The sequence below is a fragment of the Arvicanthis niloticus genome, chromosome 1 (assembly GCF_011762505.2).
Source record: "Arvicanthis niloticus isolate mArvNil1 chromosome 1, mArvNil1.pat.X, whole genome shotgun sequence".
Lineage (NCBI taxonomy): Eukaryota > Metazoa > Chordata > Mammalia > Rodentia > Muridae > Arvicanthis > Arvicanthis niloticus.
This window is the reverse complement of record NC_047658.1, coordinates 85,622,961-85,640,222: the sequence shown is the minus strand read 5'-3', so window position 1 is coordinate 85,640,222 and position 17,262 is coordinate 85,622,961. Positions and strand designations below refer to the sequence as shown.

At 39.8% G+C, this 17,262-nt stretch overlaps 1 protein-coding gene across 3 annotated transcripts in view; it reads left to right on the top strand.

The window, feature by feature from the left end:
• Smg1 (SMG1 nonsense mediated mRNA decay associated PI3K related kinase) overlaps positions 1-12,556 on the top strand; it is a 100,420-nt gene extending 87,864 nt beyond the window's left edge. For all 3 annotated transcript variants that reach the window (XM_076941543.1, XM_034505599.2, XM_076941546.1), the window contains 12 exons: positions 788-938; positions 1,033-1,222; positions 1,393-1,862; positions 3,429-3,563; positions 5,067-5,219; positions 5,460-5,639; positions 6,266-6,493; positions 7,722-7,933; positions 8,087-8,193; positions 9,833-10,012; positions 10,094-10,200; positions 11,349-12,556. In XM_076941543.1, coding sequence (XP_076797658.1) covers positions 788-938; positions 1,033-1,222; positions 1,393-1,862; positions 3,429-3,563; positions 5,067-5,219; positions 5,460-5,639; positions 6,266-6,493; positions 7,722-7,933; positions 8,087-8,193; positions 9,833-10,012; positions 10,094-10,200; positions 11,349-11,426 — 2,191 coding nt within the window. In that variant the 3' untranslated portion in view covers positions 11,427-12,556. The remainder of the gene's footprint in view (positions 1-787; positions 939-1,032; positions 1,223-1,392; positions 1,863-3,428; positions 3,564-5,066; positions 5,220-5,459; positions 5,640-6,265; positions 6,494-7,721; positions 7,934-8,086; positions 8,194-9,832; positions 10,013-10,093; positions 10,201-11,348) is intronic.
• Positions 12,557-17,262: the final 4,706 nt, after the last annotated feature.

Sequence of the window (17,262 nt, the reverse complement as noted above, 5' to 3'; positions counted from 1 at the left end):
ACCAGTTGAGAAAGTGGCTGAAACTATATATGTAATAGCAATATCATCATTTTAAGGAATGGTTAAAAGTTAGATTAAATCTGTGTATGTTTTACTGAATTTCATACCTCCCCTTGATGTGTATATGTGGGTGCAGGTACATGTGCTCATGTATGTACATTAGAAGTTGATGTCAAATTGTCTTCCACCTTTGCTCTGCCTTTTTAAAAATAAGACTTTCTCATTGAGCCTAGAACTTTATGATTGGCTATACACAGGATTCTTGTCTTGGCTTTCTCTTGCTGGGGTCAGGGGCATAAGGCATCATGCCTTGCTGTTGATGAAAGTTGTCATCTGACATGCTCTAAATCACACAATATTTTTAAGGTTTGAAATGTGCATAATTCAAAACTGTATATACTCTAAATGGCAGGTACTTCCATTACTGTCTAAAGTTGGTTCCAATTACATCGCTATAGTACTATTGCACCTGACAGTTTTATAGATCTACATTTTGGAATTAGGTTATTCTTGATGTTCTTATATATTATATAGTAATTTATAAAATGTCTTTCACATTTGTGTAAAATTGAATTACATAAGTAGTTATTACACATTACTAAAACTGAGCTGTAATCATTGATTTCTTAATAAAATTGGCACTAATACATTCTCTCATAGAAGTTAGCATAATACTAGCATGTTTCTGTAGATTTTGTATAGAAGTCTCTAAGACTCACAGACTTTTGTATTTCCAAACAAACTCTCCTTCAGGTGAGGGTTTTAACACCAGTTTCTTTTTCTCTAGAATGCTACATGCTCAATATGGTGAATTAATCCAACCAAGAAATGGTTCGGTTGATGAAACACCAAAAATGTCAGCTGGCCAGATGCTTTTGGTAGCATTTGATGGCATGTTTGCCCAAGTTGAAACTGCTTTTGGCTTATTAGTTGAGAAGGTAAACATTAACTTTGTTTTATGAAAGGTGTAAGTACAGTAGTCATTTAATGTGAACAGAGGAAACTGAGCATCTCTTGTTTTCATTTGCATAGTTAAACAAGATGGAAATTCCCGTTGCTTGGCGGAAGATTGACATTATTCGGGAAGCCAGGAGTACCCAGGTCAATTTTTTTGATGATGACAATCACCGGCAAGTGCTAGAAGAGATTTTCTTTTTAAAAAGACTACAGACAATTAAGGAGTTCTTCAGGCTCTGTGGTACCTTTTCTAAAACATTGTCAGGTAACATTAGCATTCCAGCTGTGTTTCTAGTACTCTAGAAGGGATCATTGGAGTAGGCTTAATTTAACTGTGCACTTGTGAATTCTCCATTTTTCAGATAAGCAATGTCTTATATGATTTTATCTGTTCAGGTCCCGTTTTAAGGTGATTTTTGTTTTCTTTATTTTTAGGATCAAGTTCACTTGAAGATCAGAATACTGTGAATGGACCTGTTCAGATTGTCAATGTGAAAACCCTTTTTAGAAATTCTTGCTTTAGTGAAGACCAAATGGCCAAGCCTATCAAGGCCTTTACAGCTGACTTTGTGAGGCAGCTCTTGATAGGACTCCCAAACCAAGCCCTTGGACTCACATTGTGTAGCTTTATCAGTGCTCTGGGTGTGGACATCATTGCTCAGGTAGAGGCAAAGGACTTTGGTGCTGAAAGCAAAGTTTCTGTAGATGATTTATGTAAGAAAGCTGTGGAGCACAACATCCAGGTAGGGAAATTCTCACAGTTGGTAATGAACAGAGCTACTGTGTTAGCCAGCTCCTATGATACAGCCTGGAAGAAGCATGACCTGGTGCGCAGGCTGGAAACCAGCATTTCTTCCTGTAAGACAAGCTTGCAGCGGGTGCAACTGCACATTGCCATGTTCCAGGTAAGCAGCTTGCTGTGTAATTTGGTTTTCCTTACATACACAGTTCATGTATGACAATATAAAGAAAATATGTAAACTGCTTCAGTTGTGCCAAACCAAAGTGAACACTTTCAAGGGTTTTACATTTTCTTTGCAATTACCTTTTTTTTTTTTCTTTAATTTTTTTTTTTTTAATGGAGTGGAGTTGGTTTCTTTTTTTTTGGGGGGGGGGGGGGGGGTTTTTTTTTTTTTGGAGACAGGGTTTCTCTGTGTAGCCCTGGCTGTCCTGGAGCTCACTCTGTAGACCAGGCTGGCTTCGAACTCAGAAATCCGCCTGCCTCTGCCTCCCAAGTGCTGGGATTAAAGGCGTGCGCCACCCCCCTCCCGGCATGGAGTTGGTTTCATGTATAATGAATGTCCTTTTTAGCAGGACTGCATGATAAGCATTATCACATTACCTAATCACATTAGTCCTGCTTCTTGCACTTTGTCTATGGTTTGGGGTAATGCTTTATGACTTCTGAAAATGTTTTATTCTTTGAAATGCCGTGTATTTTGGATTTTATTTCCTTAGAAATTATCAGTGTTGGGGCTGGGGAATGTAGCTTACTTAACAGTTGGTAATGCATGCACAAGGCCCAGGACACCCAATACTGCATAAACTGAACTGGGTTGTACACTTGTTTAGGCTGGAGGATCAGAAGTTTAAGGTCATCCTCAACTATGGCAGGTTTGAGGTTGGCCTGGGCTACATGAGAGACCTTGTCTGAAACTTTGTTTAAAATAATAGTAATAATAATTAATGAAAAACAAACACCATAAATTTAAAAGTGACAGTTAATATTGAGGGAAACTTGTTTAAATATGAGCATACTTTAAAGCTTTAAGCATAATATTTAACTATTGGAATATCATTTAACTGGTGCTAGAAATCAAATCCAAGGTCTTACACATGTCAGGCACATCACTAAACTATACCCCTAGCTCCTATAGAAATTGTAGCCCCAGTGACCCTCAGAACATTAAAATAAATTTTTTTAATAATATGGAGAGTTCTTTTGTGCTATTATTTCTTTTAGTCTCTGTCTAGTCTCCTTGCTAGACATTCCCACCAGACCCCAAACTAAGTTTACTGCTTCTTTTTATCTAGAGATTGACTCACACATGGCCAAGATAAGGGGTGGTGGTGGTGGTGGTGGTGGTTGTTGTTTTGAAATGAAGCTCAAACTGACCTGGAACTTGTTATCCTCTTTTCTCCATCTCACAAGTACTGGGATTACAAGTTTTTTTTCCACCAGACCTGGAAAGGTCAGTTGCTTTTTGGGAGTAGGTTCACCAAATGTACTTACCAGATGTCTTAATAATTCCCATTTGAGTGCCATATATTAATGATCTGTGAAGTTTACCAGCTATCTTTCATGTTAGGGAAGTTTTCAGTTAGATGTGATACTTCTTTTATTCTCCCCAAATAATTGTTCCTTTATTGCAATTCAGTTTTCTTCTCCCAGTCTTACCTCTGGTGTCTCTTTCCTTATTTATCTGAAGTTTTGTTCTACTGGGTCTACATTCCTCTTTTTCTTTGAATAGTGGCAACATGAAGACCTCCTTATCAACAGACCACAAGCCATGTCAGTCACCCCACCTCGGTCTGCAATCCTGACCAGCATGAAGAAGAAACTGCATGCTCTCAGTCAGATTGAGACTTCAATTGGGACTGTTCAGGTCTGACTGTCTTCCTACTAGCACATTCTGTTATACACTTGTAACTCAGTATATCTGTGCCTGTTGGCTCCTTTTCACTTTCAGTCTTACTTGTTTTTATTGAAAATTAAGTCTTTTCATACAATATATTCTGATCACAGTTTTCTTCCTAGGGTCTCTCCACCTCCCTTCCCTTACAACACTATGCCACTTAAGAAAACAGACATTTGTTTTGTACTTTCTAAGGACTACTATAGTAACTATTTTACCTGGCTTATTGTGAAACTTGGTTACTTTTTACTTCTGTCCTGTAGATAAAGGATTTAATATGTCCAGTGCAGCAGAACCTCTAAATGATTGTTGACTATATGCGTCCAGCTCTCTGTTGAAAGCTAAATATTTTGTTAATTTTTTTTTTTTTAAAAAAAATTGGTCTTGAAGCTGTATGTTTGTGTCCTTCATAACTCAGATGTTTGGTGACATTCTTTTCTTATTATATAATTTAATAATAAATGAAATTGAGTACTAACATACTGTTTTAAAATTTTGAAGTGAAGCTTTTTGATCTGAGTTCTTAAGTTGGCCAGCAGTCTGCCACCTGAGCATATCCTCAGCCATCCTTCCATCCTCCCCTCCCCTCCCCTCCCCTCCCCTCCCCTCCCCTACCCTACCCTACCCTCCCTCCCCTCCCTCCCCTCCCCTCCCCTCCCTCCCCTCCCCTCCCGTAAACTTTATTTTTCTTGTGGTGAGGACCGAACATAGAGAGTCTCATGCTCCCTAAGCATGAGTTCTACCTCTCAGCTACATATATCTCCAGCAATGTTTTTAGTTTTCAATTTTTAGTATGTATGTATGTATGTATGTATGTATGTATGTATTTATTTATTTATTTGACATAGAAATGACAGATTCTTACTCTGTAACCCAGGCTAGCCTGGACTTGGCTATCAGCATTCCCAGTGCTGAGATTACAAGTATGCCACCACTATGCTGAGTCTGTATTTAATTTAAAAAAAAAAAAAAAAAAAAAACTGCTTTAAGGGGCTGGAGAGATGGCTCAGTGGTTAAGAGCACTGATTATTCTTCCAGAGGTCCTGAGTTTAATTCCCAGCAAGCACATGGTGGCTCACAGCCATCTGTAATGGTATCTGATGCCCTCTTCTGCCGTATCTGAAGAGAGTGACAGTGTACTCAAATACATAAAATAAATCTCTTTAAATACATTTTATATTTAAAAAAAAAAACTGCTTTAAAAAGCCACAGATGCTGCAAAAAAATTTAAGCAAACCCCAAAGAACATGAAAGAGTTATAGATTTTAAGTAAATCAAAAGTTAATCTTTTTTTTTTTTTTTTTTGGCTGTTAAGTACTCACAATCAAGATGAACTCTGAAACAAAGCTATTAGCTATGTTTTCTAAATTAAGCATTCCCACCCATACTACTTCTTAATCTGACCATAAAATGCTTAATAAATAGGAAGTGGAGAGCATGGTAAAGGCTCAGGGTTTTTGCTGGCTTTTACAGGAGAAACTAGCAACCCTTGAAGCAAGCATTGAGCAGCGGCTGAAGTGGGCAGGTGGTGCCAATCCTGCCCTGGCACCAGTATTACAAGATTTTGAAGCAACAATAGCTGAAAGAAGAAATCTTGTTCTCAAAGAGAGCCAGAGAGCAAATCAGGTACTGCACACTCCTCTCAGACTTCTGTTTCAAGATTATGGCACCATTTGAATTTTGTCTTAAGATACTTTTTAGCTATCTCAGAGCTTGTAAATACTGACAAAAATTAAAAGTAAGTACTACTCTCAGCTTTTGTAAATAAGTTTTCAGGACTAGTTCTAATTCAGATTCTAGAAATGTGTCAGTAGTGCTTTTCACATCATCACTTTTTCCACCACAATGTGGGTTCTCTCTTCACAGGTCACTTTTCTCTGCAGCAATATCATTCATTTTGAAAGTCTACGAACAAGAACTGCCGAAGCCTTAAGCCTGGATGCTGCCTTATTTGAACTAATCAAACGGTGTCAGCAGATGTGTTCATTTGCGTCACAGTTCAACAGCTCAGTTTCTGAGTTAGAGCTTCGTTTACTACAGAGAGTGGTGAGTTCTGTGGGAGAAACTAACTGCTAGTGTTTGAAATGATAAGGCCAGTAATCTAAATTAAGGTTATGGTTATTGGAGACTGAATATATGTAACAAGTTGTTACAGGGATGCAATGATGATTAAATCTTGCTTTTAGCATTCATGGAACTTGACTGTTGAATAATATGTTGAATGAAAAAGATACTGTGGCTTATATGAGAGTTCTGAAGGGGGCAAAATGTGTACAGTATTGTGTACAGTGTGGCAGGAGAGTAGAACAGGCTAGGTGAGCTAAGCCTGAACGTACCAAGTCAGTGAGCTCAGTGTTGGAGTGCTCTGAAGAAGATTTATTTAGGCTGTTTCAGGAAGTTTTGTCTTCATTTCAAAGAGTAATTTAGGGTAAGTTTAGAGACTTAGTTTATAGATACTTGTCATTCTAACTGTTACTGGTTTGAAGCATTACATATTTCAAGCATTCATATCCTATATGATATACAGAAAAATATAATTCTTCATACAGACTTGAAATTGTTAAGTATTGTCTTCTATGTATCATCAAACCAAAGCCAACTGAGAGTTTGTATCTCTTGCTGATGGTTATGATAGGACTTACTCCAAGTGAATTAATGCTTATTCTATTTAGGACACGACTCTTGAACATCCTATTGGCAGTTCTGAGTGGCTTCTATCAGCACATAAACAGTTGACCCAGGATATGTCCACCCAAAGGGCTGTTCAAACAGAGAAGGAACAGCAGATAGAGACTGTTTGTGAGACCATCCAGAGCCTAGTCGACAACGTGAAGACTGTGCTCACGGGTCACAACCGGCAGCTGGGAGATGTAAAGCATCTCCTGAAAGCCATGGCTAAGGTAATGAATCCCAATGGCATAGTTTCCTGTCTCAAAATAATAACTTTGTGGAAAGATGTGACACTATATAAACAAAAATAACCTCTCAATTTACATTTTGCAACTTGTTTGTAACTGCATCAAAATATAGTATTTCATCAACTATGTTTTAAAGCAGGCATTCTGATTTTTGTACAGAGTAAACCCAAGGCTTAAATTGGTTAATGTCATGGAGCAGGTACTTTGGCTTCCAGTCTTTTCTTCTCCACCTGTATTTCCAAACATATATAGCTTGCCTCCAAAGTGAATGAGCTACCTATGGTCTCTTCCCTGTGGTATCCTACTTAGTCTGGTTAATACGGAAATACATTCCCAATAAAGGCTAAATTAAATTACTTTATCATTACAAAATAGTAGGGACAGTCTATAGTAAGAATTCTGGTTTCGGTTTCTTTAAAAAAACAAATATTATAAGAATATATTTTTTCAGCTGGGCAGTGGTGGCACATGTCTTTAATCCCAGCATTTGGGAGGCAGAGGCAGGTGGATATCTGAGTTCGAGGCCAGCCTGGTCTATAGAGTGAGTTCCAGGACAGCCAGGGCTACACAGAGAAACCCTGTCTCGAAAAACAACCAAAAAAAAAAAAAAAAAGGAATGTTTTTACATTTTAATCCTAGGTGTGGGGATATGGGGGCTGTTTCACAGCAGCTGACGTCAAAGTGCCTATCGTTCTAGCAGAAGCGTGGTTTTTGATAGCTGCAGATGGTTTCTGCAATTGTGTGATGTTTGGAATTCTGGTAACATTTCAGAGGGTATATAAATGGTAGAGCCTCCAATAGGTTGGTGGTTGGTGGTCATTGGGGGGAAGAGTAGGGGGCAGTGGTTGCTGTTTAATAGTCATGCTCAAAGAAGAAAGAAATTAGATTCACGGCTCACTCTCGCACGCTCTCTCTTTCCCTCTCTTTCTCGCTCCCTCTCCCCCCCATCCTCCTTTCTCTCTCTTATCTAATGATAAGGGGTGAAACTGGAGGGATAAAGAGGGAAAAAGAACTCACAAAGTCGCAAAGAGCAGCTACAACAGTCATTTTGGTGTTTCTTTTTATTTAGTGGTAGAAACAAAGAAAACTGACCTATAATAACCAGATCAAGCACAGTGATATTTAGATTACCTCTTAATCAAGAAGTTACTATCTTAAAAGTTGATGGAACAAATGAGTCTGTTCTTAATGGTTTGTGCATTGGTGACAGGACGAAGAGGCTGCTCTAGCAGATGCTGAAGATATTCCCTATGAGAGCAGTGTCAGGCAGTTCCTGGCTGAATACAAATCATGGCAGGACAATATTCAGACGGTTTTGTTCACACTAGTCCAGGCCATGGGTCAGGTTCGAAGTCAAGAACATGTTGAAATGCTGCAGGAAATCACTCCCACCTTGAAAGAGCTGAAGACACAAAGTCAGAGGTAAGGGTGTTCCCTGGCCAGCCCTAGTGAAGTAGAAGCAAAGTGTGAGAAGCTTCTATGTCACTTTTATTTCTAGTTTTGCTCATAATGTTTGTAAACAGTTATATGACAAAACATTCCATAAATAAATATTTCATAAATTTTGTGTTTCAGTATCTATAATAATTTAGTGAGTTTTGCATCACCTTTAGTCACCGACGCAGCAAATGAATGTTCAAGTCCAACCTCATCTGCTACTTACCAGCCGTCCTTTGCTGCAGGTATGAAAGCAGCCCAATCTTGATGTGTTGACAGTTTATACATACAGGGTTAGGTGTTTAGCCATGGGTGAAGGGTTATTGTATTTATAGTCACTGGCTTTTAAGAGTTCTCTTTAACACTGCCTTATACCAGCTCAGTAGATTTTGGTATTATCAAAATTTTTTCCATAACTTTAGTTCCTAGGGATCTGATGCCTGCTCTGCCCTCTCTCTGTGTGCTTATATACACAAGGGGCGTGGGGGTAAAAATGCTATAAAATATTTACAAGTAAACCAAGCTGAAAAAGAAGTCAGAAAATTTGTTGAGATATAATATTGTTTTTTTATTTTAAAATGAACAGATTGATTTTCCTCAAAGAATAACTAAGGTCAAGCATGGTGGTACATACCTATACTTGGGAGGCCAAAGCAGGAGGCTTGCAAGTCAGACCTAAATGATTTCATACTTCTTTTTTCTCTTTTCCTTTCTTTTTCCCCTTTCCCTCCTCTCCTTCTTCCTCCTTCCTTCCCTCCCTCCCTCCTTTCCTATTTTCTTTTTAAAATTTTATTATTCGTTTGCTTATTTTTAGATGTTACAGCTCTACATAGCTGTGGCTGTCCTAGCACGCACTATGTAGCCCAAGCTAGCCTTGAACTCACAGAGATTCACCTGCTTCTGCCTCCCAGTTGCTGGGATGGAAGGCTTGCACCACATGCCCAGCTTATGACTTTTACTTAGGATTTAAAATTTTATTCTTGTTGAGTCCTTTAGAATAGTAGAATAACAAGAGAAATGGATTTTTGGAGCCTAATCAAGACAAGAAAACTACTGTGCATGTCTGTAAGGTGTTTTTTTTGGTTGTTTGGTTGTGTTTTGGGGTCTTTTGGTTTTGTTGTTGTTTTGGTTTTTTTTTTTTTGTTTTGTGTTGTTTGTTTTTTGTTTTGTTTGAGACAGGGTTTCTCTGTGTAGCCCTCGCTGTCCTGGAACTCACTCTGTAGACCAGGCTGGCCTTGAACTCAGAAATCCGCCTGCCTCTGCCTCTCAAGTGCTGGGATTAAAGGTGTGTGCCACCACTGCTCCGGAAGATTTTTAAACCTTAATGTATGAATGTTTTGCTTGCATTATGCACCAATAGGTGCTGCCTTGTGTCCCCAGAGATCAGAAGAGAGTTTTGGTCAGATACCCTAGATTTCCATTTACTAATGGTTGTGGATATTAATAGTTGAACCAGAACCCCCTGTAAGAGCAGGAACTACTGAGCTGTGTCTCCCAATTTTTAAGGAATATTTTATTATAGTGGGTTAGGCTGTGTGCGTGTGTGCGCATGGGCATTACGTGTGGGTTGGGGTATATGTGTTTCAGAGGTCAACCTTGGATGCCATCAGCTTGGTTGTGCTTTGGTGTGGTTGTGAGTTCACTCTGTAGACCAGGCTGCCCTCAAACTCAAGAGATCCTTCTGCCTCCTGAGTTCTGGGATTAAAGACACGAGCCACCACAGTGGGATAAGGACTTTTAACATTATAAAATCAAGTTTATTTTCAAGGTTGAATACTGTGGAGTACTTCCTATCAACCATCCCTTGTGTGTATGCTGCTACCCCCCAGCTCACCCCCAATTTTTGTTTGTATGCAAATTGAGCCACCAGTTCTTTTTCTTTAGCGGTTAGGAGTAACACTGGCCAGAAGACTCAGCCTGATGTCATGTCTCAGAATGCTAAAAAGCTGATTCAGAAAAATCTGGCTACATCGGCAGATACTCCACCAAGCACCATCCCAGGAACTGGCAAGAGCATCGCCTGTAGTCCCAAAAAGGCTGTCAGAGACCCTAAAACTGGGAAAGGTAATCAGTTAGAATATGAATGCCTTATAATTCTATAATACACAAAATGGGGTTTAACTTATGTCTGTTATTGCTTCATAGCTGTGCAAGAGAGAAACTCCTATGCAGTGAGTGTGTGGAAGAGAGTGAAAGCCAAGCTAGAGGGCAGAGATGTTGATCCAAACAGGAGGATGTCAGTTGCTGAGCAGGTGACTATTTTTTAAGCTTAAGCTATGTATTAATGTTGCTGGTGGGCTCAGAGATTTCATTTACCCATTTCCTTATTTTATCAAGAAATAATAGGCTCTTGGCCTATCGGAATGGTTCAGTGGATAAAGGCCTCAGAGCCTGACAGCCTAAATTCAGTCTCCAGTTTCACATGGTAGAATAAAGGTTACCAACTCATTCAGGTTGTCCTCTCACTTCCATATATATGTGCGTGCATGTGCAGGCATACACATTCACACACACACACACACACACACACACACACACACACACACACACACACACACTCTAAATGTTAATGATAAAAAGAGAAATCAGCTCCTTAACCTTACATTCAGGATTCAGAAGGTGATTGGTAACAGGGCTCTAAAGTTGTCAAATGCTCACTACTTGACTCTTCACTACTTAGTATTTTCCTTTTAGGCAACCTCTTGCATAGAAATTCAAGCTGTATGACTTCTCTAATCATCCACCACACACTCTCATCTTAAAGATCTTGAAAGTATCAGATGAAGAGAAGATGACAGTTTTTGGAGGTGTAGACTCTTTAGTTCCATGAATACCTGTGTATTTTTTTTCCAGAGTTTTCTCCTGTTATTGTATCTGTATCACACCTCCCCAACTCTTCCCCTCCCCACCAAACCCCACCCAGGGTGCTAGAGATTGAACATTGGTCCTTACAGGTCTAGGCAGATACTTTACTGCTGAGCTATTCAATATTCAACTGTTAGTAGTTTATTTTGAAAAATGTTTAGACTTTAGAAAAGTTGTAAGGATGCCATACTTTTTACCTAAACTAACCACTTCTTACCCACATCTGCATCATTTATTTTTTCTAAGCAGAACATTTCATGGTATAACCCTGAGAGCAAATGGTGATAGGGGTTGGGTAGGCTTCTTACCATTCCTAAAGTTCCAAGGGTTCTGACTTTGCTAAGACCACTGAGCTTGTTGCATCCCCTGTGGTCATGAAGAGTGCTACCTCTTTCTACCAGAGTATAATCTCTCTTCCTTTTGATGATTTGTTTGGCTAGAAACTTGCTCTTGAGATAACTCATGCAATTGGCAGATGAAATGTGACCATTCCGGTTCTCAGTGATTTTCAATTCTGTCCTACCTATATTCACAGGTTGACTATGTCATTAAGGAAGCAACTAATCTAGATAACTTGGCTCAGCTGTATGAAGGTTGGACAGCCTGGGTGTGAATGGCAAGACAGTAGATGAGTCTGGATAAGCGAGGTCAGACATCCACCAGAATCAACTCAGCCTCAGGCATCCAAAGCCACATCACAGTCGGTGGTGATGCAACTGGGGGCTTACTCTGAGGAAATCTCGGTGTACTAGGAAGTGAATCCTGCAGGACAGCTGCACTCAGGGATACGCCCAACACCACGGCCAGGGTCAAAGGTGAAGAAAGCAAGCTCACTGCCTGCACACGGAGATTGTCTTTCTGCCACAGAACAGCTGCAAACCTGTCAGGAGGTTAGCTGAGAAAGAAATGGGGCTGCTGCGGAGCACAGAGTGACTTGGAACTCCATTCCACCTGACCCTGTGTGTACAATCCAGGAAAACAAACCCCGATCAGAAACAGAGAAAATTGGGGCCGCGAAGAACTCACAGCCACGGAAGAGTTGTTGCATTCAGATTCTCGAGAGACATTTGTTGCTCGGCAACAGTACTGGTTGGGTTGACCAGTTAAGTACCAAAAGGCTATGCTGTATGAATTTCAGAAATGGACTGAAAAAATGGAGAGCAGTGTAATAGACACACACTACATCGGAAGAACTGACTTCTGAAATGAAGAGAAAAGCACCTATGGATCCCACTCCTTCCCATCGCTTACCTGTTCCCCGGCTCCCCATTGACCCGCCCCGGTAGATTAGCCAGCTGTCAGACTCACTTTTATTTCAATCCTTAACACTTTTGTCTCCACGTTGTTACCATATTTGGAGACAAACAGGAGCTTCTCCAAATCCAATGAAAACATGGGAAATTCAAGGATTGTTTAAAGGTCTGTGATCATCACATACAAGATGTAACTCTGGTTATTTCAGTCATATCTGTGACTCTATCATGTACAGTTTCCTGAATTGTCACTGTGCATCCAAAAGTAATGAGTCTAGCAGACACTGATTTCATGTGCACTCCCCTCTGCTTACAATGTGCAGTTTTTGGAGGTCATTCAAATTTTCCCTCTTCTGTGATTGCTGTAGTTTCTTTCATAGAAAGTAGCTGATCTGATGTAATCTTTTACCTTTTAAACAACCAGGATAGAGAACCTATTGGAGTTTGCATTGTTGATGACAGGTTCACAATAAAGTGATGTTCTGGTGGAGGTAGAGTGAAATGTTTTTTAATTCAGTTTTCACATTTGATACTTTTAATTTACAAAGTGTAATTTTATGTTTTAAAGTGTAAGTTAAAAATGTTTTAGTTTACCTGTCATCTGGGGTATACACAGTAAGCCTACCAGCAGCACCTTTAAGTTCAACTGGTGGCCTGTGATGGGTTCTGTTTACCTTTTGCAACATTTTATAGCTTGCTGTTGAGTGACTAGTGTGTAGTGAGTCACGATCAAGGCATCCTTCAGTTTAGCATTTTCAGTACTCACTGCTGATCCATGGTAGAAATGCAGACTAGAATAGAGCTAAAAATCACGTATCAACATAGAATAGCACACGGTATATGAGTCTTTTCCCTGCATTTTAGCAACTACTGTGGTGGCCACCTAATTTGCCAGCTTCTAAAAGCCTGAAAGGTCCAGGTGTCTCTTAACTCTTCTCTGACTGCTGTGAGTTGGAATTCTAATCCTCACAGGATGGATGCCAGTGTCAGCACTTTCTTAATGAGTATTAGAAGGGTGCTGTTTTCAGTCTTCACATGTCTGCTGACAAGTTAAAGAATCTAGCACATTGCATTTGGTTTTATTTGTTGATTTTAAGCCTTATTGTCACCAAACAGCCTAGCTGGAATATTGATGGCATACTGTATTTTTGCATGCTATTTTCTTCCCTAGAGGCATTGAGGGCAACTGTACTTTTGCTCAAGATGTGTCATTTTGAGACATTCTTTATGCCAGGAAGGACTTTGTTGTAAGGGCAAAACCAGCTCAGATTTTTATCCCTGTAGGTAGGTGGTGGTAGTGGTCAGAAATGGCTTCTGCTTTGGTAATAGGTGAATTTTATTCTCCAAGAATCTCAGGCATCAGAAGTACTTGGTGTCTTAATCCAAGCAAACATAAGACAGCTTAAAAAACAACCAAAAAAAAAAAAAAATGTGCCTCTGGTGATTATTCATCCTTTTTAAACTGGTCTTTGAGAGAAGAATAGTGCATGGTTATAGGGCAGATAAGAGCAACCAGGGACTTCAAAGCTTGTTGATCACTGCGCTCTGGATAAAACCCTCATTTGTATGGTTTGGCTTCCTGTTCAAATAGCCTTTCCGGGTTTAACTTATATAAGGAGCCTCAAGTGAAAAACAAAACAAAAAACCAGGGCCACTGGGGAATGTTTTATGAAATCATGTAGAGTGCTGTAGTTTTGAAGTCATTTTTTTTTTTGATGATGATGACAAAACACCTGTGGAAAACCAGGGATATTTTCTTTTTCCCCAACTCTTCCCCTCTTTATTCCCTACCCCTCTACTCCCTACTTCTGTCTTCCTTTCCTCCACTTTTAGGAATCAGCGGGTACAGAACAACCTCTTCTATTTCAGAGTACCCTTGAGAATTGAAATGTATTGCGATTAGTTGTCTTTAATTAGTTAACTAGAGTCAGTTGATATCTCTACCAAGCTAAAGCCTAGTACCTACGAAGCTGTTTCTTTACCAAAGTGTCTTTCTGTTTATGGTCATAAGCGGATCATGCAGTTTGCTAGGTGATTTGACACTGGTGGTGAGTTCTTTTGAGGTGTGATTTCTATGTGAAGCTGATAGGTCTTGATCTACTTTCTTAGATCACTGAGTCAGAGCTCAAATCCCAGGTTCAGGGTAAGAAATTTGTAATACAAAGGAAAAACTCCCTTCACTTTGCCCTTAACACTTGCCTCTGTTATATCTAAGCTTCATTAGTAGATTTCTTAATGTCCAGTGTTTGGTGTTATCTGCATTGGTTTTTTTTTGTTTGTTTGTTTGTTTTAATTGTGGTTGTTCTGACGTGTGAAATTTAAGGAAAGAGCCATTTAATAAATGCCAAGCAGGGCAATGCAGCCAAATATTAGAGTTGATGTGCAGTCTTAGGTCCTTTTTAATCTGGGGTATTACAGGCAGTACTTTAAATCAGAGTCTTCCTGACCTATTTCCCTCTACCTTTTTGTAGTTTTCGGGGGCTTACTTGTGCAGTACTAAAATCAAAGGAGCTGGTTCTTCTTTTCTCCCAACCTTTTCTTAGTAATGAACACACCTACAACTAGCCTGCTACTCCTATTCATACACAGCAGATGTCAGTGCTATGCTGCTAATATTTGCTGGATTTCCTGCAGTGCAGGGATGGAACCTTGCACATGCTAGGCAAGCTCTCTAACCCTGAGCTACATACATCCTAGCCCTTAGAACTAGCACCCTGAATCATCGTTTCCTGTGTTCATATGCGGACGAAGACCAACATTGTTTTATATTGTTGAATTTATAAAATGCTACTAATTTAGGACACCCCCCTCCCCCCAATCAAGGAGGCAAAATTTAACACACTAGTCACTGAAGACTTCATCTTCAGTCACCTGGGTAGGATAGGTAGGATCCTCCTAACAAGTACTGGTGGGCATCACAGTGCTCTGCAAAGTTTCAAGAGGAGGCAGTCACTGTACTTTGCCTGCTTTTGGGTCTAGATAACATCACTGTCTATTTACAAAAACCAGACAGCTTGGGTTTGAAAAGCCAACCATGTAGAGAAAACTTGAGAATTGGGGCTCACTAGGAAGTTCTAGTGCTAATCTTACAAACTCAAATCAGCTGGATATTTGAAGATGGTAAAGAATTGGATATAGTTTTGAAGTTTTATTTTTCTAAAACAGGCTGATAAGCAGTGGTGGTTTTCCCTCTTTCTGACAGTGTGTTTCAGCTGTTTCAGATTTCTTGTTATTTTTCTAATTTACAAGTCCTTTAAGTTTCCACCTGGAATGTCAGGTGGCAATGACATCACATTTTGTGGGGTTTTTTTTTTTGTTTGTTTGTTGTTTTTTTAAACCCTTATTTAAGAGCAAGTTGAGTTGAACCTTGTCTTAGTAACATTGTACAAACAGTGGCTTTTTTTAAGTTTGTAATGCCTCCTGATAGATATAATTTTGTGCTTGTATTTAAGATTAAAAGTTGAATAAATAACACCAGCTTCCTGAAAATGTCCATAATGCATCTTTTGAAAAACAAAAACACCCGCCTACTTTACATTAACATGATAAAGATTGTATGAAATACCTGTTTTTCAAAAAATAAAGGTTCAAGTCTTAAAAGATACAGTATCTAAGCTCTGAATTTATTGAAGTAGATCCCAGAAAGTTTCTTTTGAAATACAGTTTTGTGGCTTTTTTTTCTATTACCTCTCCAAATTAAAAAGTTCTCAAAAAATGTTTTACTTTTTGAACAGCCAAGTTAATTTATTTCAGTAGGACAGTTCTTAGATAAGAATCGACACCTTTAATCCCGAGGGAGGCAAGGATAGTGGGTCTGATTTCTAGGCCAACCTGGTCTGTAAAACAAGTTCCAGTATAGCCAGGACTACACAGAGAAACCTTGTTTTGAATAACAAAAGAATGTATGAAGCTTAATTTTAGCAATATTTAAAACAAAACTGCAGACCCTTATTTTGAGTGAAAGCTCTAAAAAAAGAATACCTGTGAAGAGTTCATTTGTTGTGCCAAAGTTCTGAGAAAGATTTTTAAGGGCTTTATCATTTGACACATTTCAAAAGGTCACTCCTCTTTGTGGTAGAAAAAGGGATGTTCGTAACCCCTGAGCCATTTGGAAGGTTAGTAAGAGCTGAGTTTGGACTTGGGACTGGCCTAAATTTAAATTTTACTTTTGGGAACACCGATTAAACTCAAAGCTTTCTGAAGCAGTAGTCAAGTTGTCCAGGTAGAAGCGAGAGATTTTAAAAGCTTATTACTCTGCCCTCTCTTAGCAAAGTGACTGCTCCTGGTACCAGCAAGATGGGTACCTCACTGCATAGCTTGGTGGCAGCTGTTTGGGTCCTTTTGTTTTTAATACTGAAGAGGCGAAGGAGGGAACTCCAGGTTTTACAATTTTCGATGATTTCTGTATCAGCCAAATTATAATATCCCCCCTCCCACACGATGAGCGTCCTTCCTGGTCAAAACTGTCGTCTGTACCTTTTCTAGTACTTTCCACAATGTCGGTGACAAATTGTATGCCCCTGTGATAGAACCACCATAGGCTAGGAAGGGACCAGGCTTATTTAGGAGCACTATGTGATCTCTCACGTTTCTTTTAAACCTCCAAGGACTTTAAAGAACCTGGCAATTACTTAAGGAACGAAACGCTTTTTAAAAAATTTAAATCTAAAATAGTTGAAGTCCGTATTTAGCATGGCTTCTCCATACACCCATTAATCTATCAGTCTGAAGCGCTCCATAATCTGAATTGCTGCCTATCCATCCTGCCAAATGAAGTGCTCCCCTAGCTACCTGAAATAGTCAGATCTACCAATCAAGTGAAGCACCCCGCAAATGATTCCCTCAAAGACTGGCTGCAAATGAAGCCCTTTAAGAGTTCGTGCATCTTCCATGTTCTCAAAAGGCGGCAGCAGCACTAGGCACAGGTAGTGCTCACGTGGGACCGCCAGTTTTTCAGTCAGCAGGTGCCACAGGAACCTAAAGCGTCGTTTGCCCTTCTAGCCTCCGCATAGGATGCCACTGCGCATCCTCCACTCAGCTGAGCCGATAGGCGCCTCCGCGGCTTGGAGATCCAGCAGAAGACAGCTGGGGGAGGCCTAAGCATTCAGGAAGATCAGGGTGAGAGACTACCGACGGCCGGCCGTTGAACCGCTTCCTTCCGCTCCGCCTCCCGCGGGCCACACCCCTGCACTCTGA